The sequence below is a fragment of the Anoplolepis gracilipes genome, chromosome 3 (assembly GCF_047496725.1).
Source record: "Anoplolepis gracilipes chromosome 3, ASM4749672v1, whole genome shotgun sequence".
Lineage (NCBI taxonomy): Eukaryota > Metazoa > Arthropoda > Insecta > Hymenoptera > Formicidae > Anoplolepis > Anoplolepis gracilipes.
The window spans coordinates 14,780,689-14,808,541 of NC_132972.1; the positions used below are offsets into that span (position 1 = coordinate 14,780,689).

General features: G+C 27.7%; 3 protein-coding genes and 1 pseudogene across 5 annotated transcripts in view; 1 reads left to right on the top strand and 3 right to left on the bottom strand.

Annotated features, from left to right (window-relative positions):
- Positions 1 to 25,513, bottom strand: part of Noc2 (Nucleolar complex protein 2) — a 40,557-nt gene extending 15,044 nt beyond the window's left edge. Inside the window, exons 1-3 of one of the 3 annotated variants that reach the window (XM_072889117.1) lie at positions 25,445 to 25,513; positions 24,747 to 24,834; positions 24,538 to 24,585 (exon numbers count right to left, since the gene is read on the bottom strand). The gene's annotated coding sequence lies outside the window, so the exon portion shown is untranslated. Of the gene's footprint in view, positions 1 to 24,537; positions 24,586 to 24,746; positions 24,835 to 25,193; positions 25,378 to 25,444 lie in introns of those variants that run through there. The other 2 variants (XM_072889118.1, XM_072889116.1) reach the window with 2 other exon arrangements.
- LOC140664218 (cytochrome P450 4c3) lies at positions 7,893 to 22,969 on the top strand. Its single transcript, XM_072889120.1, has 9 exons — positions 7,893 to 7,985; positions 8,299 to 8,638; positions 14,440 to 14,637; positions 16,610 to 16,792; positions 19,687 to 19,756; positions 19,998 to 20,124; positions 20,548 to 20,784; positions 21,018 to 21,180; positions 21,496 to 22,969. Exons 2-9 carry the CDS (start codon positions 8,443 to 8,445, stop codon positions 21,828 to 21,830), a joined length of 1,509 nt encoding a protein of 502 aa, XP_072745221.1. The 5' UTR covers positions 7,893 to 7,985; positions 8,299 to 8,442; the 3' UTR covers positions 21,831 to 22,969.
- Positions 16,961 to 20,004, bottom strand: LOC140664220 (uncharacterized). The gene is made up of 4 exons (XM_072889124.1): positions 18,884 to 20,004; positions 18,252 to 18,471; positions 17,818 to 18,028; positions 16,961 to 17,362 (listed from the first exon to the last, which is right to left on the bottom strand). The coding sequence occupies exons 1-4, from the start codon at positions 19,169 to 19,171 to the stop codon at positions 17,203 to 17,205; spliced, it is 879 nt and encodes a 292-aa protein (XP_072745225.1). The 5' UTR covers positions 19,172 to 20,004; the 3' UTR covers positions 16,961 to 17,202.
- On the bottom strand, positions 22,213 to 27,820 carry LOC140663587 (uncharacterized; annotated as a pseudogene).
- Between the last annotated feature and the right edge of the window lie 33 nt (positions 27,821 to 27,853).

The following is a 27,853-nucleotide window of genomic DNA, read 5'->3' on the forward strand; positions in this document are numbered from 1 at the left end:
CTCTGTTGTATAGGGATAAAAAAAGCGAATTTTAAGAAAACATTGATCTTACTGAGACGCGTGTCTTTTGATAAAAATAAAAGGAACAAAAAGAAAACAAGGAAAAAATGTAACCTTGTGTACATAATTACTTCATGTAATATACATGCAACTAATCCGTAATTACTGTTTGTATAATCGATGTGTTACGTTATCGTTTCACACGTGCTTCATCGATGTATCGTTTTAATTGTATTTTTAAAATTTTCCGAAAGATAAGAAAACATTGCGATTATTACATACAGAACAGAACGTTTATATACATATAAATATATTAAGATGAAGATAAAAAATGAATTATTCAATATAATTGAACATTTGTCATCCGCATTTATGCTTCTTGTATCAATATGTAAAAGAAAAAAAAAACAAGAGTGAAGCAGAGAGAGAAAAAAGAATGAGCAGATTAAAAATTCAAATCAATCAATATATCGGTTTGTTTCATTTTACTTTATAACGGCGATACTTTTTGTATCGATATCAACATGCAGCTGTGACAAATATTACATGGGAATTTTGTGCTTTTCAAATATATAATTCGAGATCTTTTTGAATTTTGTATTTTAAATCTTTTGACAACGTGCGACTCCTTTGGAATTGGTACATCTTATCTCCCAGTCCTTTATCGATTCAGATACTTATAATACGTGCCTTTTGTGAAAATGTTTAAAAATTTTCCACATACTGTTAGAGTTTCTTTGTCTGTCTCTAGCTTGCGCAACAATATTCCGGAATCGCGTGGAAAAAAGAAGTTAGCATAGAAAAAGTTTCAGTCTCGCACATAAAAATCGGAACAATGAAAGTCAATGAGATGTCGAAGATATACGAACACAATATCGATAATAATGTTTAGTAAAACCACATTCAACAAACATTCAGATGCTAACACGAGTAGCGTATCTTGATGCTAAATAGACGTATATGCGTTATTATATGCACGTGTAAATATACACGCCGTCAAAGTCAGATTTTTCATTGTGAAATCTCTTTTTGACTCGTAAGACCTCTCTGTTGATTCTTCTTTTTTCTACAAAAACATAAAGATTCTCTATAACATGTAACTTTTTTTTAAAGGCAGATTTTTTGATAAATTTTAGATTGAAATTTTCTTAATAAAAATGTCGAGGCATATATATTTTTCACAATTTAAACTTCAGAAAGAAATAAGTAAATAACGAAATCACTTATTTGTTAATTTCAAGATTTTAATACTTTAATAGAATTTTTATTTTTAAGAAATTTATAAAGGAATTTCGTTAACTCGAAAATTCTAATTTTAATGAAACTTTGTACTCATATATAGCAAAGGAGGAAAGTAAATAGATGAATTTCGAAATTTTCAGTTGCAGCTAAAAAACAATTTTAAGGAATGAAACCATTCATGTAAAGTAACTTTTTACCTTTTTCGATATATCTTGAAAATATAAAAAAATGTTTTATACAAAAGTTTTTTTCATGACAAAAACATCTCTATTTAATCATTACTAAATAAAATTTTTAAAAATGATTAAAAAAATTTTAATTGAAAAGTTATTTTTTCTAAATTTTATTAATGTGATTAAATAGAAGTATTTTTATTTTTATCATAAAATTATTATATCATAATATTAAAATTATTATAATATCATAAAATTATTTTATCATAATATTAATCACTTTTGCATACATATTTTTTAATATTTCGAATAATTTTCAAGATATGTATATCGAGAAAAGCAAAAAACTATAAAAGGTGCTTCATATTTTACATATAAAAGCTGTTTCATCTCTTATTATAATTATTTTTAGCGCTACAGCTGAAAATTTATAAATTCATCTATTTACTCCTCCTACATGTGTGCAAAGTCATTAAAATCAGAATTTTCTGATTCACAAGAGTTCCTTGTTAATCTTCCCTTGATATTTTTACTAAAAACAAAATAACCTACTTTAATTTGCAATCAGAGAGAATCTATTATTACAATTACAAACGTGAATATCATGTATAAAATTCTATGTAAAATTGTATATTTCATTATATATTTTGTTGTATCTTTTTTCAAATTTGTCTGGAAAGTATTACTACAAAGCCGGTTTGCAAGACAAATTTTGTAATCATGTAACATATATTTATGTAGCTTATGAATTTGAATAAAGTTACTGACTAAAACAATAGACGTTTATATTATTATAAACCATATTTTAGAAATTTAAATAAAAAAAGAAACATGAATATATCTGGAATGAAACATATTGTCTATTTAAACAAATGAATAATTGCAATTAATTTACGAAACTAAGGGTTATTACTTTTATATACATACATAAATTCTATTTATATTTATTATATAAAATAAAATTAAGACACAAAAAGAAACTAATTATTGTTGAAACACGATCGATAATTTAGATTCAATATAAAATTAATTTTCTCTCTCTTTATGAGTCTTATTAAATCAATATCAATCAAATGGCTATTCTCTTACTGTTGCTGCATTCTTGTTATTATTCATAAAAAAGATTATTCAATATTGATTATTTCCTCGTGGCGATAAGTGGCTTGCATAATTATGATAACAATAATAATGTCTGCAAAGTCAAATTCATTATTATTCCTTCACAGACTTTTAAGTCTTCCTGCTGCAAAAAAGCTAAAGAGAGAGAGAGAGAGAGAGAGAGAGGGAGAAAGAGAGAGAGAGAGAGAGAGAGAGAGAATATCAATTACATTTAAATACATTTAAATATAGTTTAAATATAATATGACGCATTTAAATTTCAACGTTAATGTGGCAATAACCGGCAAATAATTAGTTTAGAGTCTTTTTACTATTTTATTTATTTTTATCAAGTTTTTTTCAAAATTTTAATAAATAGAAAATTGACGATTGCTGCATAAATTCTTCAAAATATATATTACAGTTTAGCAAACTGTAATTGTAGAAAAAGATTCTACAGAAAAACTATAAAATTATCATAAATTTGCTAAACATAGGAATTCTTTCTTATTTGGTCAAAAAATCCATAATATAATATTTAATTAAAAAATGATAAAATCCATAGTATAATCTATTATCTTTTAAAATGTTTCTATTTTTAAAATTGCACAAAAATTCCTGAAGTTAGGATCAAAATTATAATTTTATTTTATAAAAGCAAATCTTGCATAACTTCCAAAATTTTATTACGATTGACTCAGTGTACAATAATGAGATAATTAATCTCAAATTATATTAATAACTCATAATTCATGATTTCGTGATAATTAGTAATTTACTATATAACACACAATTTTGCAATAAAATATCGAGTATAAACTAAATAATTAAATTCCAATATTATTGTTTAATTATTTAAGCTTTTGACATTTATTCAACGTTGCGAATCTAACAACAAGAGATGCACGTAATCAATTAGTACTATGACCCTGCAGAAAGTTAAGAGGTCACACACGTGGCTAATTATGCGACCAAAGTAAAATAATATGTAAATCGATTGATATCAATTAATGGTCGAAATTTGAGGAGAGCAAAAACAAAGACAGTCTTGAAAAAAAGAGGGTAAGCGAAACTCGACGAGAGCGTTCTTAAATTGCGCTTCGATATTATATATAGCGGTTTTTATGTATATCCTCCGTTCATTCGCACGTCGCACATGCAGTGCAGAGACCTTGTTGCGGCACGTGGCGATGGGCAACCACCGTCCAATGTATCATATATGATGCTATAGTCATATATATATATAGCCAGTGATTTTGCCAGTAATATTAACTAGATTTTTCATATATATAGCGTCCATATATGATGTTACGTTTTGAAATTCACTGTCAGTATTAGAAATCTATAATTCATATTATATGTATTATAAATTTTTCGTACTAGTAGTGAATTTTGGAACGTAATCTTAAAATAAAGCAACAAAGACAAAATAAATCAAGAGATAATCGCGCCTGTCGTCGAAGAAAATGTCTATCGAAAGATTGAGTGAGAATCATTCACAGAGATGCCGCACGATGTCAAGAAGCTTCCGCAAAAATCAAAAACATTTTTAAAAAATGCAAGTAAGCGAAGGATACGTATAGAAAGATAAGCTCCATATATATATAGTCGAAATGCAAACTTGGAACTAGATAAAAGACGGTCTCATTTAGCGATAAATTCAGTCGACGTGTAATGCACATACTTTATCATTATACGTGCTCCAATGTGAATATAAAAATCGTACAAACAATTGTTGCGCTCTTATATTCAAGCTATTATATTAAATCAGAATTAAACAGATAAATATATAAATGAGAATACGTATCGAGATCGTTACGTTGAAGTTACTTGTAATTCATAAGAATCAGTGTTAAGTGACCGGTCAATAAATATCGTCGCTTTTATGTCAAAAAAATCACGAATGTGCACATTTTCTGTGTCACAATCACCAATATATAATATGTATTTATTTAAGTATCAAAGATATATAATAATGTAACATAATGTAAAAAAATATTATGTTTGAATAATTTGAAAGAATTACAAGAATAAAACAAGAACTTATTTTTTGGAGAAAATTAAATTTTCAAATTACAATAACTCAAAATTATATGATTACACACGGTTTTATATAAAGACGATGACATGGAACTAGGTGAGATACTTATTTTTGCAATTAGTTAATTGAATAACGATTGATTGCATAAATATAATAAGTGAGATTGTTGTTGTTTGAATAAAAAATACACCAAAAAAGATAAAAAAATATAATATATTTTATGATATAAATCCCATCATTTAATTTCTTCATTGATATTTCAAGGAATAATCCTTATTTCGAAAAAAGTTTTACTGTAAAATTACTGTAAATTCCAGTAAAACTTTGCCAGTAATATTAGATTTTTAATATTACTATATATTTCGCAGATTGATATTTTATCACTATATATTTCGCAGATTGATATTTTATCACTATGTACTTCACAGATTGATATTTTATCGCTGTATGCTTCACAGATTAATATGTTATCGTTATTTTCATAAGACATAAGACATTTTCATAAGACATAATAATTTAAATTGATGCGTCATTATAATTTTTCTAATTAGATTCTTAAAGTCGCAAATAATACAAGATACAACATTAAATATTAATATTAAATAACACTGACGCAGACAACGTCACCTTGTGATTATTTTATAATTTTATAAAAAAAACACAATGATATAAGAAAGATACAATATTAAATATTAATATTAGATTACACTGACGCAGATAACTTCTTGTACTTTATAAATTTTGTAATTCAATATTTCAAAGTACATACAAGGTGTCCTATAATTGGTGAAAAACCTGCTAATGTTGAGATTCTTGAGATCATTTGGAGACGATTTTCCCTCAGCGAAAATGGCATCAATAATTTCCGAGTTATAAGCGATTGAAGAAAAGATACTTTTCGCAAACTAAACTTTTTAGAATTAAACAATCACCAAAACTTCATTCTTTCATCATTCTGTCATCTCTATTTGTAAGTTGACAACGGATACGATATTTTTAGCAGAAAAGTAAAAAAAAATGTATTGCACAAGTGTCATGTATTATTAATTACCATATATAATATTCGCGTTTTTCTTCTAAGTTATGTACAAAAAAAAGCGAAGGCTCTGACGTTTGTGCGACAAAAAAAAGTACAACGGACAAAATATAAAGTACAACATGAGAAATTTTGTGAATTTTGTAGAAAAATTTTGCCATTATATCGCAGTCAATAAAATTCTATCACTTAATTAAGACAATTATTTTTTCAATGTACATATCTCTTGTTAAATTAAAAAAATTTGTATTAATTGCTCTCGTTTTGTATATATTCATCTTTATGTAGACTCTGACAATATAATATATAATATAAAAATGATAAATTAAAAATATATGTTAATTCAAAATACTAATGGAATGATTCACTTAATGTAACGGGAAATATTCATGATTCTTATGTAATTTTATTGCAACAAACATATGTTTATTCAAAAACATTCGCTATTTCATAGAATAAAGTAACCAAATCAAAGAAAATATTTTTATTTTTTTCCTCGTCAAATATTAATAAAATATTATTGCCAAACAAACTTGTCGAATTTTGCCATCAATATATTATTTTATTTATATGCATGATTAATCAATTTAAAAATATTTCTTTAATAAATATAAAACCAGTTTCTCAAAACCTATAAAATATATCTTCCAAATATACATATATATGCCTGATTATCTAGAAGAGTTAAATTTATGACCAAATATTCATTGTCAGCTATCGAGCGAATCGGAAAGCTATATAGAACCATAAAAAAAGAAATTATAATTAAAATAATAATTCACGTATGAGAATCCTAATATTTATGTGGTCTAATAAAACAAACACGTTTGTAATGTCGTCATTAAATATAATTATTTATTAGTTTCTTGCAATGATGAAGCGATTATACTAAGTCAATACATAATAATAAATACATAATTTTGTGGTCTATTCATTCTTCATGAATAGACCACATTCACAATGGTATCTCATGGTTATATTAACATTTTCAAAAAAAAAAGGGAAAAAAGATGTTAAGTATATGTGTCAATCATAAAAAACATATATTTTAATTTAAAAGAAAATTATTATATTAAGAAAATCTTAATATTTGAAACACGAGGATGAAATAACATCACACATGGAGAATGCTTTGTCTATTTTTGCCTCAGGTTGTAATAACAATTTTGTTATTTTACTTTTGATTCTCGTAGCATACTAATCTTGTTTTTTCTTCTTAAAGTAAAATTATATCATATAAAAAGCTTTTTTTATTTTATATAAAGTAGAAAAAAAATTATACTGACCTAAATTTTGTAAGATATAAATACCACGCGTACAAAACACAAGTACGCAAATGTAGCGTAATTCTGACATGGAAACCGCATTCACTTTCGAGTTTCGCAATCGTTACGTGTCTTCAACTCGGTGAACATGCTCGTGTGCCAAATATGCTAAACGATTTTGGTCTCATTGATAACCTTTTCATTTTCAAAAAACAGGTCTTTGGAAAAAGACAAGTGCTATTTTCAAACATTATATAAGAGATGTATAAGTAGCGTGACAAATATCAAGTCCGACAAGAATAATTTTATCAATACAATTTTCTAATCTACATTTTTGCCTAAAAATGCAGTTATCGTTGCATTTCATTAGTGCCATTGAAAAATCACGTATCACACGAGACAGATATCTATACAATAGAAAGAAAAGATCATCATACCACATACAAGATATCCGAGATGTCTGCGACACATGCGAAAGTGACGCGTGTAAATATTATATATTTACACACGTGTTATGTCAAAAAATTTCATTTTGCTATCACTAACACATCTGATATAAATTCATCTTTTTCGCGAAGTAAAACAAAAAAATGCTTTCTCCATTTCACGTTACTCATCATTTCCGATGTACCACGTGCCATGTGTCATCGCGAAATCCACAACAGCACGCAAGTGTCGCAAAGAATAGAATTATCAAGCCGCCGGTAACGTTGGCGGGAGATCCCTTCTCCTCTTTCCACCACGTGGAAATTCTTGAGGTGAATCTGACTGAGGCTGTGGATTGAAGCGATAGAGAGAGAGAAAGAGAGAGAGAGAGAGAGAGAGAGAGAGAAAGAGAGAGAGGGCAAGCGGCGCTCGAAAGAATGCTCTTGCTATATTTCTGCGAGACGTTTATATAAACGCACACAATCGGAGAGACACGTGTGTGAATATATGTGTCTCTCACATGCACGCACAAACAGACGCACACATATACATCCCACGTGTCTGCCACTCTATTGGTGAAGAAGCTAGCCACTGGCCGTCTGGTAGTACACCGGGCACTCCAGTAGTATATATAAGAGCAACTCTTCCGATCATGCATTATAACCAGAGAGTAGCCACCGCGTGACACGACGTTGCAGCACGTGGTAAAATTAGTTATTAGTCTTGGAGCATCCATTAAATTCATTCGCGATTAAAAAGTCGGCATTTCTTTAAGTTTTTCTGACGTCTCTCTTTCTCTCTCCCTCTCTCTCTCTCTCTCTCTCTCTCTCTTTCTTTCTCTTTCTCTTTTTCTTTTTCTGGATTTGCACAAGATTGTCATCTTTTGCTTCTTCTGAGTATATTTAAGATCGCGTTTTTTGCGGAAAATACTAATGAACGTCGTCTCTCGACTCGATCTTTTGCAATCGTTCGCGACGAGAAAGATTTTAAATCTTACTGTAAAAATCTTTTTTAAAGAGCTCTCAAGAAGAAGTGTTACATCTTTCTTAAGATCTGACGAAGAAACTTTTGTTTGACTGTCCTTTTGCTGTGAAAAAAAGAAGCTAACATTACATCAAGGAAGCATCGCCAGAAAATAATCGATCCTGTACAACGCTCAACATGGCTGGTGCGTTGGCATCGATCCTTTTGGCAGGAGGATCTTTGATGACTGTCTTTCTCTCCTTCTGCCTGTTATCGTTCCTGTTAATTCTATTGATACAACGAGGAAAATTTTTGTATGCCTTAAGGAAGGTGCCTTATCCCACAGCACTGCCTATCATCGGTAACGCTTATCAGCTCAACTGTTCGCAAGAAGGTAAGCCCTTGGGATTTTGGTATATTGAAAAATATAGAACAGTGACGATCACGTGTGTACTTATATTTTGTATGCATGATAACATATCATAATTCGTTAATGCACGATTGTCAGAGACAAGTCGGATCACATTAACAATTTTGCTAAAAATGTATCTATTAATATAGCTCTTTCTCTGATCGTGCATATATTACATAAAAAGGATATTTTGTTACGATTGAATTAGCTATAACTACAACTGAAATAATATCATTCTTCCTTTAAAGAGAAGATAATTAAAATATTTTATATAACATATTCAATACTAAGGTCCATGTGCAAATCAATTGATAATAATTTATTATATCACCAGTAATGAAATTATACAATGATTTATTTATGCGACCAAACTGGCAAATCAAATTGATTATTAAAAGGTTTCAAGTCTTGATTGACGTTGACGGTTGATGTGTTACAGATCGAACATTAAACTTACACGTCAGAAAGTCGACTTTCAATCAAGACTTGAAAAGGACCTAAACCAAAGATCGAAACGTCGTCGATGTCAACCTTTTAATAAATCATTGTATATTTAATACTTTTTGTATAAATTACACACACATATATATATATATGTATAGGTTTTTTTAACAATGCCGAATATTTTATTTTATATAAATGTACGTCATTAAAAAAAAGCATAAATAATCATTTTATATAATACACATTAAAAAAGCATTAAATAATCATTAAATGCACTTAAGATGCACACATTAAAAAAACATTAACATTAAAAGCATGTTATATAAAATGATAAAAATAGCAAAATATGTTTTAAAATAAACTAATTTCTTATTCTTTTCATACGTTTTGATTCAAATCTCACTGACAGCTTTCATTAATTATATTTATTATCATATTTATTATTATAAATATTAATATAAATAAGTTATAAATATTAATATAAATATTAATATAAGATTAAACTAACATAAAATAAAATATTCTGCATTGTTAAATTATTTGATCTTTGAGCGTTCTTCAGAATTTGGAATATCTAAATATTTTAACTATAGATTAGATTCTTTTTTTAAATTAAATGCAACAAGCATTGCTTTTGAAAAGCAATTTCTATTGAAACATGACTTGGCACAATGTACATTTATTCTTTTGTAATGTAAAAAATTCTTTTATTATTAATGCAAAATAAATACAAATATCATATTACTGATCTATAAGTGCTGTCAACACATTCTATCTTCGGAAATATTATAAATGTGATAAAGAAGTAAAGAGATATGAAATATATAGGAATATGATTTTTTATCTATTTTAAACTTTTATCAATTATATTTTAGATTTTACCTTTTTCTTTTCCTCTTTCGTGAAATAGTAGAAATTTTCAATTCAAGTTAATTAAATATATAAATATTATGTAAAAACAAGCATTTATTATTTGAAATGAAAAATGTTAAAGCATACTTTAGTATACATGTATTCTATTGTATTTTATTAATTGTATATATGACAATGGTTAAATATAAATACCTATGTTCGTAATATAAATCACTACGTTTTTATTGTGCTTAAAATGGAAAAATAAGTTTTTTATTTTTATCACTTTTTTATATCATTATAACATGATACGTTCAATAACCGCGCGATTGATTACGATGCAAATAATCATACTTGTTTTGCCATTGTGACAAAATACATTACATCATATTTTACATTTAATCATGCTTTTAACTACTGTTTAGCGTGCTTATTAATGTGCTGATTAATCAACCGTAATAGTCAAGTGTAACTTGATTAAACACAAAACGTCATAGTGTATAGCATATCATGATTCTAATTCGGATAATTCTAAAAATTATTTTTAAAATATACTTTCTCTTTCTTCTCCTATCTCTCTTTAAGGAAGTCAACTCTCGAATCGATTGATAGAGCGGCAAAATGACATAGGTTTTTAAAGATTGACGAGTATCTGTATGACATAGGTTTTTAAAGATTGACGAGTATCTGTATGGCCGTTCAAGATATACTATACCATGATAATCTTGACGTTTAAAAAAAATAATACGGATAATTCTGCAATATAATGCACAAAGTGCAACGATATTGAGGACAGACACGTGCCGACTGCGTTTATGCAATTGGCGCCACGATAGAACGCCTGCAGTTCCTTGTAAATAATCGATGGTTACTACTTTCATTCATTCGCGCGTCAGAGAAATTTTATGAGAAAATTAAAAGAGCGAGATAAATAAAAGTTAAATTCAGAGATTCATCTTTATATGCGTACATTTTGATTTTATTTTAGCCTTGCTTATGCAAAATGAAATAATTTTCTTTCTTAACAAACAAGAACACGTGAAAAAGACAATCAAGTATACAAACTATATTATATATATATTATATAATATAGTGTTATATATAATAAGTATGATATATGTATGTTACACAATTTGTTTCATGTTGTTTATGTAACGGTTTAATTAACCGTAAAATGCCGTTCGTTCTTCTGTCTTAATAATATCTGTTTTCTGAACGTCCAATTCTTAAAACTCAAGATTTACTACATATACATATTTATTTTATTAAAAGAATCAAATTGATTATTATAATAAGATGAATAATTTCGCGTGACTTTCACAAACATTTGTGCGACGGTAGACGAAGAAAAAAAAGCATAATTTACGATCCATCTCGGTTCACCAATGATAATCATCGCCAGCCTGCACATGTAAAGAAACGAAGACGGGAAGAACAGGAAAAATAAAAAGAACCGGGTCGAGGTCGTTCGGACGGTCCGAATGGCGTGTAAACTGCAACGGTGTTATGTACTCTCCTCTCGTTTCACGGAAAGAATGAAAAGGAAAAGAAAAAAACAGGTAGAACACGCAAGACATAAAAAAGACTCTCGCACCTGAGATTTTTTGTGGCCGGAGAATGATTCCCCACTAGACTTCAGCCAGACGTCGTCGTTCGCTTGAAGAAAATTTGAACACTTTGATGCTACTGTGATAATGACATATGACAATTAATTGGACCGACCGGCACAAAAGACAAAACGTGCAATTAACATTTTAAAAAATTGCCGCTTGAAATCTAAATCTAATTATAGTCACCCACTCTTCCTCCTTTTTTTTATAATATCTGAAGAAATTAATCAAGCACGCCAGACCGATGAAAAAAATTGTTATTGAAACTTTAACTCGTTGGCCTTTAGTCTCTTTATATTAATGTTTAATGTAATTTTATATAGGCAAAATAAAATATAGTAATAAGAGAAGAAAGAAAGAAAAAGAGAGTAAAAAATTTTTAATAAAATACATAAAAAATGAAAGTGGAAATAATGAAAAAATTAAAAAAGATTCTGCCATTTGTTTACTATTTGAAAACTTTTATGTATAAATTTTTTATCTATATAACACACGAAAAATTATTGTTTTTAGAGCAATCTCGGTTAACAATATATTCATTAAAGTAAATGAACTATAATAAACAAAATATAAAAACAATTTTATACATTCTTTTGTATCGAAAAGAAATGCCGTTTCGAATTGTCATGCAAAACCAGTTTCTCTTTTTTTTTATGCATAGTACATTTCGTACGTTATGTCATCTTTATTCATTATTTAAATTCGTGACGTATTCTTTATAGGAAAGCAGGGGAAAAAAGTAGCTGGCATATTCTAAAATAGGTTCTCGAAGGCCCACTACTGTCCGAAGGACACCTTGTTGCACGTCTGTCAAGGTCTCCGACAGCACTTTCCGTTCTTTCCAAAGCTATGCAGCTCTTTCATTCTCTCTCATTTCTCTCTCTCTCTCTCTCTCTCTCTCTCTCTCTCTTATTTTCTACATTCATCCATCATCCATGTGCGGTGCAAATATATATACTGTCCATGTTTGAACGGTCAATGTCCGGTCAGTTTCTCGACCGTCAACTCACTGCACGTGCCAGTTCTGCACATGCGTTCTATCTCTCCCCCCCCCCTCTCTCTCTCTCTCTCTTCGCTACATTGTTGCTCTCTTTTAACTCTTATTTCTCTTTCTCTCTATTTTTTTTCTTGTTTATCTATTTCTGCATCGGCCTTTTTCTTTCAGCATGCCATTAAAAAAATATAATTAATTCATCTTATTTCTCTTTATCGCGTTAAAACAATTATATCTTCCATTATATAAATTGTTATTTTAATCAAAAGAGAAATTTCATGTATTATAATGTTCGAATACAAAGAGACAATTTTAAAAAAAATTTTATAATTATAAATATAATATATATATATATATATATATATATATATATATATATGTATATTATAGACATATTATAATATATATATGTATATGTACATAAAAATGATGTATGTTATTATATAGTACATTATGGGGCTTATTATTTTTTAAGCTTTCTAACTCACCTTAAATTATTCGTTTTTTAAAGTAATATTTATATCTTTTTCTTAATTTATAGAAATAGTTTGAATCACTCCAGATAGTAAAATTATATCAGCCTCATTATATATACAAAGATCGTAATTTATATCAGACATAGAGTGGACCTAGAGCTACGATAACGACACGATAATAATTGGTGGGGCACAAAGTTGCAGAGGGTCTATTTTTGCACATACGACACGGGTCAGTGACCGCGAGAGTAACTAATTGTGAATAACTGAGACTGATCCTCGTAGAAACGTCACAGATACAGTAACAAACAATAGCTTGTCGAAGGCTTATTTTCGCGAAATAAAATGTTGTTAAATTATCTTTGAAAATTTTTGAGTTTGCATTCTCCAGGAAATGCGCCTCAATAAGATAATTGTATTTTGAAAGGCAACTGTCCGAAGGAAAAAAGTTTTTCTGTCTCATCATATGTGGTATGTGTGGCGTTTCATTAAAAAATAGTAAATCAGATTTTGTATTGAAACACATAGTTATTTAGAAGAAATTAAAAAAAAATCATGCCTTGCAGCATTAATCTATGAATGTATCATGTCTCACATATGTATGTATATATTTCCATAAGTTTCTTTATTCACGTAATAGCATTTTTTATCTTATTCAAAATTATAATATCATATATAATATTGAATATATAATTCAAAAATAATAATTTTATATATCTTTTTAATATCTTAGCATAAAAGTCCAGAGTAAAATTAAGTCTAAAATAAAATAAAAGCTTCGATAAACCGATATTCCTAAAGTTGCACATGCCATAAAAAAGTTACAAGAATATGTTACAGAATTATCTTCTGATCTATGTAAAATATATCAGTTAAATATAAACATTCCGTTATGCCAATATAAAATTGTTGATTAATTTTATTAGTTGATATATAATTCCTTTATATTTTGGCACGCGCACCGCAAGTGATAAGAATTGAATGTAATTGAATAAAAAACTGACAAAAATAATTAAAGGAATTATATCTACAGTTTTTTTTTCTTATCTCGAGAATAAGTTTATTGTGCATTGATGGGAAACAGGAAAGAGGAAACTGGAAAAACGATAATTATTCGAATTATAATGGCAAAAGATCTACGTCTAACATCACTTATCAAATCACTTATAAAAATATTAGATAATTAATTATAAAATCTATATAAGAAAAATAAATAATATATTCACTTACAGAGTACATTTTGTTGTGTAATTCTCTGTCACGATAAATAAATGGAAATCTTATTAAAAAATTTACAAAATAAAATTTAACTTTCTAACTTTTAGCAGAATAGAATACAATAAAATGATTTGTATTTCTTAAAACGCAATTTTATGTCTAAAATTCAATTTGTCTCTTTTTTTGCAGATTTCTTTCAAAAATTAGTTAAATGGGCTCGCGAATTTGGCGACATTTATTTGGTCTGGGTCGGTCTACGGCCCTTTATTTTCCTCTACAGAGTAGAGGCGGTGCAACCCCTGCTCAGTAGCAGTGTGCATATCGACAAGAGTCTCGAGTATCAATACTTAAAGCCGTGGCTTGGTACTGGCCTGGTAACTAGCACTGGTAAGTGATTAACGATTCATTAAGATTCATTAATGCAAGAAGAATTAATAATTATCATGCGCATCAACGATATAATTAGATCTATATATCTGCTGTCATTTATACCAGCTTGAAATTACATTATTTGCATATGTAATAATATTACTAGACAATATACAATAAATAAATTAACGCTTATAAATTAACTAGACAATATACAATAAATAATTATCTTGATTTATTTACAAATCAAACCGCATATCTTTCTATTGCTGAACGATCCGTATATAAATTTATGTCAAATACAACTGAATATTATTTGAGCCAATATAAAATAGCTATAGAAATAAATATAAATATTCGGTAAAATTGCGTGAAATATTTCTGCAACGTAAAAAAGTTACCAATCATTAACGATACATTATAATAGATATATCGTTAAATTTTATTTACTTGAAAGAACTGAATATCCAAAATTCCCGAAGAAAAATATCATGTACAAGGAATGTTACTATCGACAACTTTAAAAATAATTTAAAATAAATTAAATATTCATGGTATTTGTGTAGTCAGGTTAATGACATGAGCAGTATAGTTATCTATCATGAGTAATGTTATCATAAACACCAAAATTTTTAAATTTAAATTTACATGAATACGAGATGAGCAGAAGTCAATACACCAAAAGATCACCGATTTTTAAGTTAATTTTGAAATACCGTTTTTAAATTGCATACAGAATTATATTTTTTACATTTTAAGCACTCTGTCAGAGACTGCCTAGAGCAGATCGCGGAGAGCAGATTCGCATAACAGACGGGCCAAACATAAGCATATTTTTAAAATAACCTACTGATAACGATCGACCTCTAACTCTAATTAAGCATATTTGCTTCTTAAAACAAATTAATTGAGAAGATATTTGATAAATTACACTTTAGCATATCTTCTGGATATAAAAGACTAAAAAAGATTGATTTGAAATTTAGAAGTTAAAATTCTAGTTTTAAATTGAAGTTAAATAATATTAAATCTTTATATTTTACAAATCCTAAACTAGAAATGCGCAATTTTTATTTAAAAATCATCCGCATGTGCTCGATAAATGTTCTCGTCGGACATCATATTGGATAAAGATATCACATCTATGGTCCATTATTAGTAACAACTGATAGCATTGTAAATTTCGTTTAAGCAGTGTTGTGAAATTTCGAACTGATGTTGCAATGTTGAACAAAATTTGCGTTCAAATCAAGTTTGGGGCGGGCCGAGAAGATAAGCGGAATCAGGATCTATTTTAAAGCCACAATCTTATACGTAATTATCGATCGGGGTCAAGTTTTTTCAATGTTACTATCCGATGTTTTGAAGATATTTGAATCTAAAAAGTTTTACGCAAATTGAAATCTATTCGACTTTCTTTTTAACCTGTCTAAATTTAGCTTCATACAACATGTGTAAGTTTTTAGAATAAGTTCTTCTATTTAAATTTCAGTAGGCTCTGAGTTTTGCTAATATATGTATATTGTGCTGATATATTGATATTTTTGCCACATAATATATGATATGTGCTGATAATGTATGTATAATAAATTTTTTTATTTATCTCGAATTATTTTTAGAATTGCCAAAAATGACATTCCTATGATTTATAAATCTCGCTCTACGACAATATTTTAGATCTTGCGTATTTAATTCCTTTCTAGAAATTTTCCTCTCGATTTATCACAAGGAAGTAATATAGATGAATATTACTCTTGGCCAAAATGTTGACAATTTGCGTATTGTATAACTTCTAAGATTTGAATGACGCAATATTCAGTAGTCAATGTTGTGTTTCGAAAAATAAATCTCGTATCGATTGTATTGTTGAACAATCAGATCGTCATAATCATGTGTGTGCGTGTTCATTAATATGTAATAATATACAATAATCTAATCAATATAATTGAAATGTAAAATTAACTAATAAGATTGTACATTCTTTTTTCAGGGAAAAAATGGCACTTTCGCAGAAAACTACTGACGCCGACCTTTCACAGTGGTCTTCTCGAAGCATATTTTAAAACTTCGAAAGAAGAATCGAGTATTTTTATTTCCTGTCTCAAGAAAGAAGTGAACAAATGGTTCGACATAGTACCTTATGCAAAACGAGTTGCCCTTGACATTATATGCGGTGAGTTATTATAATTGCTATTTTGAGTCATTGGTTTAATAAATTTAATTTTAAAACTTTTAATTACACGCATATATAATAACTAATTTGCGGTTTATAAATAAACAATTATTTCTAATAAAAAAACATCGCCTTTTCTGGATGTTAATTCAATATATTTTTCATTATTTTATTGTTATATTTGTTAAAGAAAAATTTATTAATTTTTTTCAATGCAAGAACGTTGAACGCAATACAAATCAACAAACTGTCAAAAATATATACCGCAAAACTAAAGTGTAAAACATTTTTGTCCTCTTGTACGAAAATGAAAGTTTATTCAACTAATTGATACTCTTTGTCATCTTTAATAATTTATAACATCGAAATCTGTATAAATTATAAATAGCACTAAATCGTAAATTTTTCTTCTAACTCAGATTGATAATAACGATGCTCCTATCTGAATTCGTATTATTAAGAGAATATAATGATTCTTGTTTTCTCGTTTTCTTTGATATTTCAGCTTTAGTTTCTCGTTCTAATTTCTTCCTTATGCTTCTTGCATTACGATCGTTGTCCGAAGTCGAGCTACAGCAAATTACGCGTTATTAATAATACTCATAGTTAATTTAAAAAAAAGACGAATGGATATTTCTGCGCAGCAGCCGAAAATTTTTACATTGATTAATAACGGAAATGAAATGAAATTTTTTTCTCGGCACAAATTTATCCAGCGTGTTCTCATCATATAAATATACTTAAGATAATAATAGATGTTAGTAAGATGTGAGATAAATATTAACGATCAAAGAGGATAGACGCGATAGATTTTTAAAAGATTTCTACGCCGACCTTCAGCTACTTTAATATTAAAATATTCGAATATTATTCACGACAACATATTCAAGGTAATTCACAGAAAATTCTTCACGTTCCTATTTCATTAATTTTTAATATCACAAATGAGACTTTGTATATACATTTATAAATTGTATTATAATGATAAAAAATAATTACGTTCAATTAATGAAGTGTTATACTACCGTAAAAATCTTTGATGTAATTTTGCCATTTCTGATTTATCTTTTCCTGATAAAGTGAATCGTTTTACTTTGGCACTGTAATTCACTTCCTTTGACGTAGGCAAATCACGTATTCTCGAATTGCACGATCGAGGTATCCGCGTCTTACGTGTCAGTAATTTAAAATGTCGATCTTTTCGCGGCTGCGATAACTCGATTATCCGCTGCGTAGCTATGATGACCACAATATAAAATAGTAGTTAATTAACATTTCGTTTTCTACACTTATTTTATCTTCTATAATTAGTAAATTAATATTTGTGGAGCTCTGCACGAAATGTATGTTTTTGACAGAGTCGTATTTTATATTCATATTTTTTTTTTCTTTTTAAATAATATCTTTACAATAATGACTGTCTAAAAAATTGCTAAATTAAAGAATATAAATTACTAACCGATTGCTTTAAGCGCACTTGAGGAGACAAAATTAATAGGTTTTTTTGATAAATCATGGACCACTTTTGGACACGCAAGTTCCAATATCCGGGACGTCGGCTTTGAAATTCCGTATTTCAAGGACTTTTGAGAGATTTTAGTTTCTGTTACGCGAGGTCGAGGTTGTGCCAATTGATTTGTTCGTTCTGTTATCTCATAAAGCAAGGCAGATATTTTTACCTAAAAAATTTATGTATTATGTATTGATATGATATATTTTAAATCTATTAAATTTCATATTTTTTATGGAAATTTCCATACTATGATCACATATGGCTATCATCTATATGTATATTCTGAGACCTGTTAACCTTAATTGAAAGTTAATTGAAAATTAATTAAAAGAATATAAAACTAGTTCTTTTCCTTTAAGATATATAAAGTGTAGATTTAATAATACAGAATGAAACAATAAAATCTTTCCAATGGCAAAAACATGCATGTCAAAGACAGAAAAATGATGCTATTTTAATTAAACAATTCTATTTGGATGTATTTTACATTCTCTTCATAATTTTATCAAAAAAGATATAAATAAAAAATTAAATTATTATGTAATTCAACAAAACGAAAATATGAAAGAATCACGTACTTTAGCTAAATCTGTTAAATTAACATTGGGCTTGTGATTTTGAGGAGTAGATAATCGTGAACTTGATGACGCAGAAATAACCTTCTTTTGCTTGGGTATAGAAATTTTAAAAATTGACGAATCATTGCCTACTTCATCATTGCATAAACTCGATTCTTTGTGACTCAAAGGGCTGCTTTTTTCGCTTATTTGCTCTATCCCAAACAGTGAATTTTTATTCAACAGATTAAATTCCGTAAATTTTGCGAGCTTGTCCGAACTTTGATGAGATGTAATTAAATCCGCCATTTATCCACATTTATAAGATAATATCCATTCAGAAAAAATAAATATTCATGGTATATACACTTTTATATGATAACAATTTTTCTCAATCTTATCGTGATGTTCTTGTTGGAGTGTTTTAATTGTAATACTTAGAATTTTGAATTGGCAATAGGAAAAATATAAATAATCGATTATCATTCACCTTGATCGTCTATTGCTCTAAAATGTTTCGACGAAGTGGCCTTGAAAATTATGATATATTCTATACAAATCATAATGTTATTATACAGGATGTCCCAAACCAGGTGATACGGTAAGTCTGGGACATTCTGTATTTAACTGTTATTAATTTTCAGCGAAAGTACATCATACAATATTGCTTTAACATTATTACAAAATAAAGTCATATACTATGTTAATTTAAAAAAATATTAAATTATTAAATTGTTTATTAAATCATATCTTATTAAAGTTATAGATAATAAAATTTTTTTATTTAAATTTACATTGTTTTCATACAAATAATTTTATTGCAGACTCTGCAATGGGTTATAAACTTAATGCTCAAATGAATTCCAAAAACGAATACGTCAAGGCTGTGGAAAAGTAAGTGTCTTTTTTTTCTTTCAAATGGTTTTTACATAGGTTTGTTTTATTGATTCGGAAATTCCGATCGCGTAACGTGTCAAATCATAGTAGAAGAAATAACGCACACTAACGCACTGCGTACACACTCTACGCAACACATGTACGCGGTTGCACTGTTTCTTTTCGTATTTCATATAATATACAACATTGAAATTGTGTAACAAAGTTATATTAGAAAAAGCCTATTTTTAATTTTCAGAATAGCATCTATCGTACAAATGCGCTTTACAAACGTGTGGATATCATCTGATTCGATCTTCAAGTTGACTAACGCAGGAAAGGTGCACGATCACTCGCTTTATATCATTAAAGACTTCGTAGACAAGGTAATGAAAATGTCCCAACTTAAATTCGAACGATTAAAGAGCTTTATAGTCAACCAACTCTGCTATTTCATAAGAAATTTCATGGAATGAAATTCGAAACATAACTATCGGGATGATTTAGCACAATATATTGCAATTTTCAAATTTAAATATTTTAACCGGTAACTATTTTTTAGTTGTATTTTTTTGTGATTTTTATTACAATTTTGAGATCAAAGTCAGATACGAAATTTCGAATTAAATTACACTTTCAATTTAAATTCATATAATATACTTGTGTTTATCTAGAAAAAACAGTATCTTTTTCTCTTTTTAAATTTGATCTTGAAACTTTCCGTGCTTAAATTATACGTCAGACTGATAAAAAAATTAATTTATAACATTTCTACTTTCACATGAGTATACTGAATATTTCATTTGTAGGTAATCGTAGAGAGGAAGGCCGAATGGAAATTGAAACACGATGGGAACTTCAACAAACCAACGAATAAAAGACAAGCTCTGTTGGATTTGTTACTCGAAATGTCACATAACGGAACTGTCCTTTCGGATGAAGACATTCGTGAAGAAGTAAATACTTTTATGTATGCCGGACATGACACGATGGCCACCAGCATATCCTGGGCGCTTTACGCGTTAGGGCGACATCCCGAATACCAAGTACGTCCTTTTATATTACATTGTCATTACGACTATAGCAATTTTTATTGGAATTTAATGAATTTTAGACATTTACAATATTTTAGCTTTGAAAGAGAAAGAGAGATTTTTTCATTTTAGTAAATTGAAAAAAATTGATATATATTTTCAGATTTAATTAATAAATACATATACTTTTTTCTCACATTTTTACATTAACTTAACATCAATGTCTTTCTTTGCCTTCTTCTTAGGAAAAGATCCTGGACGAATATAACAATGTAATAGGCACAGCAGACATTACATTAAACGACATTAATAAGTTAATATGGTTGGAAGCCTGCATTAAAGAGCACTGGAGATTGTATCCAGCTGTTCCACTTATAGCGAGACAGATCTATAAACCGATCGACTTAAGTAAGTATATTAATTTTTCGAAAAATCGATATACATACCTCTCTTCACAATTTTCAACAAAACATTATTTATTTGATAACACTGCACTGCATTATTATTTCATATATCTCAATTAATATACAATATCAGAGATATATAATATTATAGTTGATATAAATAATAAATACTTGTAGAATATTATTTCGTTAAACAATTATCAAACAACAGATTTTTAAGAGGTCACTCTTAATAATGCAAATGTAACAGAAAATTGTGTAATGCAAAAAATGAAAATTTCTCCTGTCTATACGAATTATGTTTTTTTTTTATTTTTAGTGGGCAATCAAATCCCGTCAGGATCAACGGTTCTTATCAACTCCTATTTGCTACATCGTGATCCTCGTCATTTTCCCGATCCACATATTTATCGTCCGGAACGTTTCTTGCCGGACAGCCCTAAATTACCACTTTACACCTTCATACCTTTTAGCGCCGGCTCACGAAGTTGCATCGGCTGGAAATTTGCCACATTAGTCGTCAAAGTGGCCATCTTATCTGTGCTAAGAAACTTCCGCGTGGAGGCCCTCGATAAGGAGGACCAATTGCGCTTTATCTCTGAATTAGTACTGGTAAATGCGAATGGAATTCGCCTCAAACTAACACCACGATAAAGACAAAATATTTGCTTTACTTTTAAAATATATATGTATATCCGATTTCTCTCTCTCTCTCTCTCTCTCTCTCTCTCTCTCTCTCTCTCTCTCTCTCTCTTTCTTTCCTTTACTTTAAAGAAATTAGAAAAAGAAACATGACAATCAGAAATTGAATCTGCCGAGCAAATATCTTCCTTAACTTCCAGTGAGTCTCTTCCTAGTCTCCAATGAAAAATCATATATATATATGTTTGTATACACACACACACACACACACATGTACATAATATACATCAATGCACACATATATATGTATATAATTTTTTTACATATATATTGTGAAGGTTGCAAATATTGATAATGTGTAATGAAAATAAAAAGAAAGAGAAAGTGATTTAAATTACATTTTTTTGACATTGAAATAAAGATATGCGAGACTGATAAGTGAAATAAGAAAAGAAAGAATTATGTATACGTGAAGATATGATAAGATGTATACGTGATACATATATATATGTTAGATAATTAATTAAGATCGTTTATTAATACATGCGTTGTTCTATTATATTTCTATATATTTTTACTAACTTCAATAATCATAATTGCTCTATTTGTTAGTTAAGTAAATCTGCAATGAGAATCCGCTAGCAACCAAAGTTTGAAAAATGTTCTTTAATTACGATTTATATTAGCGTCCGCAAATAGCATTCCGGAAGATGATAATTTGTGAATCGATTCAATTAACCTTTTGCCATTCACAAATTAATTCTGCACTTTTTTTATAAATTTGATAAAGCTTATCTTATAAAACTGTATTTCCAAAATAATTCAAGTAAATTAAAAAATTTATCTAGTAAAAAAATTTATCTACTCTGCGACTAAATATGTACTTGCATTGTTATTTTATTTCGTTTCACGTAATATAATCTTATCAATAAACATAAATAGACAGATTATGCAAAATTGAAGAATATTCTAATTGTAAGATTTCTTGTTTTTTCTATTGTCTGTGTTTGTGATGTGCATATTAGATCAAATCTATAGTATATTGCTTTCTCTCTTGCGCATTAATTCTCGAAAAAAATGGACTTATGTAATCATTTACTTATATAATTATATATAATTAAATTCGATATTTAGAGCGATATGATCTTCTCTTTATACATATAATCATATTCGGCTAGATTTATGTATGGTATATATAGATTTTTCATAAATATATATATCAAATTATATTATATTTACATCTGACATATACTTATTTCTTCTCGGATTTATATTGTATTTAAATATAATTATATATAATATTATTGTATATAATATTATAATAAGACTAATCTTGGAAGAATAAAAAAGTAAATAAACTAAGCTTTCTAAAACTCAGCTTTCCAATATTATCAAAGAAACATTTAAAAGAGAAAATCAGGAAAAGGGAAAATAGAATAATATATAGTTAAAATTTTTCTATACTCTATTCAAAAATATTAATTTTCTAAATAATATATTAACTCTATAATATTAACTCTACTGTACCTTATAACATTAACTCTATAATTATAAACTTTAAATATTAATTTATTTTTTTATTATTACAAGATGCAAATATTTTGTTCCAATTTTCATGAGATAAATACCAAGAAATTAAAATAAAAATTTATTTTTAAAAAATATCAATCTTGTATTTTAATATTACTACTTTCATTTTTTCCTTTACTTTTCATAATTTATTTAAATAATAAACTCGAAAATTTAATTAATTATAATATGACCTTCAATTTTAATCGATTTTTAAATAATAAAATATATACTTGAAAAGTATTAAAATGATATTATTAATATATTATTAATATTATATATATTATATATATTATTTTCATAGAGATTTTCTTTTTGTTTTTCCAAAAAATTCGGAAAATCCTGTCCTGCCTAGAACGATCAGAAAAACAAACATAATATTTTTTGAGATTTTTGTGTATATAAAACGATGTTTTTCTAATAAAAATTGTTTTTTTTCATAACTTTATATCCTACTTATACTCAGGTTGTAGCAATATTTTTTATAAAATAAATAATAAAAATAATTAATAACGCAAAAATTAAATTAACGTTCATTTTATACATTATTTATATGTTTGCATATTTGTATGCACATTGACGAGCTTATAGAATTAAAAACGTTATAGAATAGAAAACATATAGAATTAAATATTTAGTCTAATTTGTTCTAATCTAATTATTTTAAGCTATAATGGATTTAGAAGGTATGCATATATGTATATATTAATAATTACGATATTTATATATTAATAAGACATGTATATTAATAATAATTCTCACATATTTAAGTAAATATATGTATGTATAAGAAGAGAGAAGAAGATACGTACATATTAATAATATTTCTACATCCTAAACTAAAACTTTAAATCTTATTTTTTTTTATTTTTAAATATATTTTGTTATGATGTTGAATATAATTAAAAAAATAAATAAATAATGGCTTTTAATAATAAAATAATTTATAGAAACAAATAATAGACAAAATTGTATTATTTTATTTATTATAACATTGCACATTTTTATATATTAATAAATATCAGAAAAAGTTTCAATTATTTGATTCAATACTAATAATCACATAAGTACATTTTATACATATACTTGATAATTTTTCCAAATCCATTATTTCATAATTCAAATAATAAATACAACAGCATAAACTCACCGATACGATGTACGGTAAAATTACACAGCATAATTTGCAGCATTGAATCTGTAAAATACACAAAAAAATCATATATATTTAATCTAACAATAAATTAAAACAAATGTGCAAGTTATATTAAATAAATATCTTAAAAAATAATTATTACATTAAAATTTTTCTTTTATGAAAATGTTTACAAATAATAATAAATAATAATAATAAGTTACCTCACGATTGCTCCGCTATCTTCTGATGTTGCCTCGAACCTCCTTTTCTTCTTTATTCTAACGTTGTTGCTTCTTTTCATGGCATTCACTAGAAAAAACAATTAATTAGAATTATGTACATACTAATCATACTCGAATACAATTAAGAGATCAATCTCGCATACGCGCGAATACAGCAGCGGTTTTACGATCGCCGTATTTATACGTTATAATTATACGCAGTCGACAATTATTAAAATATGATTTCAATACATGATAATTATTGTAAATATATGATGAACTTGTAAATATATTATGAGACAATGATTTATATAAATTTCTATCATGTCGGTATCTAATTCCATTAAATAAAGCGCGCGAAATATTTTCTTCGACAATAGCAGCCGTCACTTCGATACATTTTTAATCACTCAATCGAATTAAGTAATTGCGCGGATTGATACTCACTTGTACATACATACATACTAATTACTTGTTTATATGCCATGATCATGTTCGACGTGGTATTTGACGCGATTGCGTCTCGAAAATTAATACACTGTGCGATTGACTTACTTATTGCTCGACTGTCGCCGCGCGAATGACACAAGGTGACCGCGCGGTAAACAATGATACGTCGCACGTCGCCAAACGCCGGATTTATATCGAAATTGAATTACTACGAAAATTATGAAAATGTGATTCTAATTACGACTTACTCTACTATCTAAATATGCATCGCGATTTAGAATCGATCCGTCCTGCGCTCCTACGTTTCCTTACCAACTCTGAAATGACGTCGACAATTTCATGTTGATTATGGCGGGAAAATGTTAGAAAAGCGTACAAAGCTCGATACGCATGATGGTTAGTCCTTTTTAGAAACTTACTTTGAATACGCGTAAACAATAGAGATTTTAACAACAGTTGGAAATTATTAAAATATCACATTAATTATGGCTTACTACTTATACGCCAATTAAATGCATCAAAATCGACTCGTCCGGTGTTCATAATGTTTCGTTACCAACTGCAAAATGGCGTCAGGAGGTTTAACTTAACAAATTTTGGCGGGAAACATAATTATATAGATGGCATAAAATCACAAAACCTCAACAAGCATTGCAATTCAAAAAATTCTAATACTTTTTTATTTTGTCAATATTATGTGCGCAGTAAAAAATTTATTTAGTACTCACATAATAAATAGATTGTATAAACATAATTTGATGGTATAAAAATTGTTATTTTTAAGTCTGAGTATTTCTTTTCTTTAAAAATAGTTTTATATAAATTTTTATGCTTTTTGTTTGTAATATTTATTTTGTCTTATCTAAAGTCATCTATTCTTAGAAAAATTAAGTTAAAAATTTATTATGCTCAATAAAATCAAGTATATCCTAGGATAAATAATTTTTGCGTAATGAATTTTTTTGTTATTTTTATATAACAAAGAAAGAATAATGCATGTAATATTTTCCAACATATTATTACAAATAGAAGATATGCCTGAAAATTTAAAAAATCTAAAAGTTCAAATGTATAGAAACAGCTATTTTAAGTATTTATGTATAAAATAAATTGAAATTGTCGAAGGTACTTTTCACTAATTGCTTAATTTCTATTCTCATTTGGTCAGTAATTTTTTCAATTTCGTCTAATTTCTCATTTTTCACTTTTCAATTTCTCAATTTATCACTTTTATGCTGTAATAATTTTTCTTTCAATGAACACGAAAGTATAATGTAGTCTTCAACATGTTGCAATACTTGCATGGAGTTATTTATTTCATCAAGTTTCTCTGCAGATTCTGAATAATCCTGATCCTTTAATAGCAATACTGTTCTCGTATAATCTGCAACAACTATATGAATTTTGACTTCCATAAAGTGATCACAATTTAAAAAATAAATAGATAAACAAGCTGAAGCTTGAGCCAAATATATAGAGTTTTTCACTTAAAACTATCACTTTAATCAGCTGTTTGTTCAATAATTATGAATATATATTACAAATTTATGCTTCTGAAGGTTAATGATGATACAGATATTTTATATGATCTAAAGTTAACATAAGAAGTCAGTATAATTTTTGGAATTTACTATTTTATCTTCAATAACAATGGTTTCTACTGATAGGATCTGGACATTTCTCTTCCTTGTATAATTTAAATTTACAGTTCCATTGTTTCATCTAACAATTCTTTAACTGTTCTAATTGTTCCCAAATATAACTTGGCTCGATACGTACTTTGATAGCTGTCAAAATAGCTTTACAGTACAACTCTTTTTCCTTCAACAATTCTATACATCTTAACAAAATGATCTTTAGAAATATATAAATTAATTTGTTTGTAAGCATAAATTAAACCTAAATTAAAATAAGCTATCGCAAGAACTATAATATGATCAAATTCTGTTAAAGTTTAGTTACAACTTGAAATAAATTATTCATCCTGACTTCTATTGCACTGATCTTTTCCTTCATTTTATTTTTCTATAGAAACATTATGTCAAATTATAATTTTAGAATCTTTAGAAATGTTTGATCAACATTGATACTTTCAGTATTCTGGGTTGTATTTGAATCTTTCTTTCTTTCCCTTTCTGCTAAAAGTTAACATTAAAAGATTATTCAATGCATAATATAATTATCATTTAGATAGATTATTTTTATATCCATATTACCAGATTTGCATATCTGTTCGATGCAATGGTCGAACAGTTCATGAAGAAAATAGTAGTACATCATTGCTCGCAGTATATTTGATAACAAAAATTTCTCTTATTAACTCATAAAATTACTTCACGCAAGATTGTCATGTAAACGTTCAAAATTGATTGTAAATTTCCAAATAACATTTGTCCATTGCTAATTTCCAACAAACATCCAAATATTCAAAATGTAAATAAAAAGATAAATAGTTTTGCATCATTCTCTCTCGTCTTCACAACCTAACGAACAAAAGTGGGAATAGCCAGAATTAAATATGTGCTTTGTCTTTTTTTTCGTTTTCTCATTCTATTACTTTTCAGTAAGAGAACACACAAATAGACACTGTCAATTAATTCTCGAATACAACATGGTTATGTATACATCTCTTGTCATAGAGAAAAGTAATTTCCAGC

Coding starts and splice junctions, on each gene's coding strand:
- LOC140664220 (XM_072889124.1), bottom strand. CDS start 19,171: ATGGCGGATTTAATTACATCTCATCAAAGTTCGGACAAGCTCGCAAAA. Junction 18,472..18,883: donor ATTTAACAGATTTAGCTAAA/GTACGTGATTCT, acceptor TAAATTTTTTAG/GTAAAAATATCTGCCTTGCT. Junction 18,029..18,251: donor AAGTGCGCTTAAAGCAATCG/GTTAGTAATTTA, acceptor TGGTCATCATAG/CTACGCAGCGGATAATCGAG.
- LOC140664218 (XM_072889120.1), top strand. CDS start 8,443: ATGGCTGGTGCGTTGGCATCGATCCTTTTGGCAGGAGGATCTTTGATG. Junction 19,757..19,997: donor TACGTCAAGGCTGTGGAAAA/GTAAGTGTCTTT, acceptor TTTAATTTTCAG/AATAGCATCTATCGTACAAA. Junction 21,181..21,495: donor CTATAAACCGATCGACTTAA/GTAAGTATATTA, acceptor TTTTATTTTTAG/TGGGCAATCAAATCCCGTCA.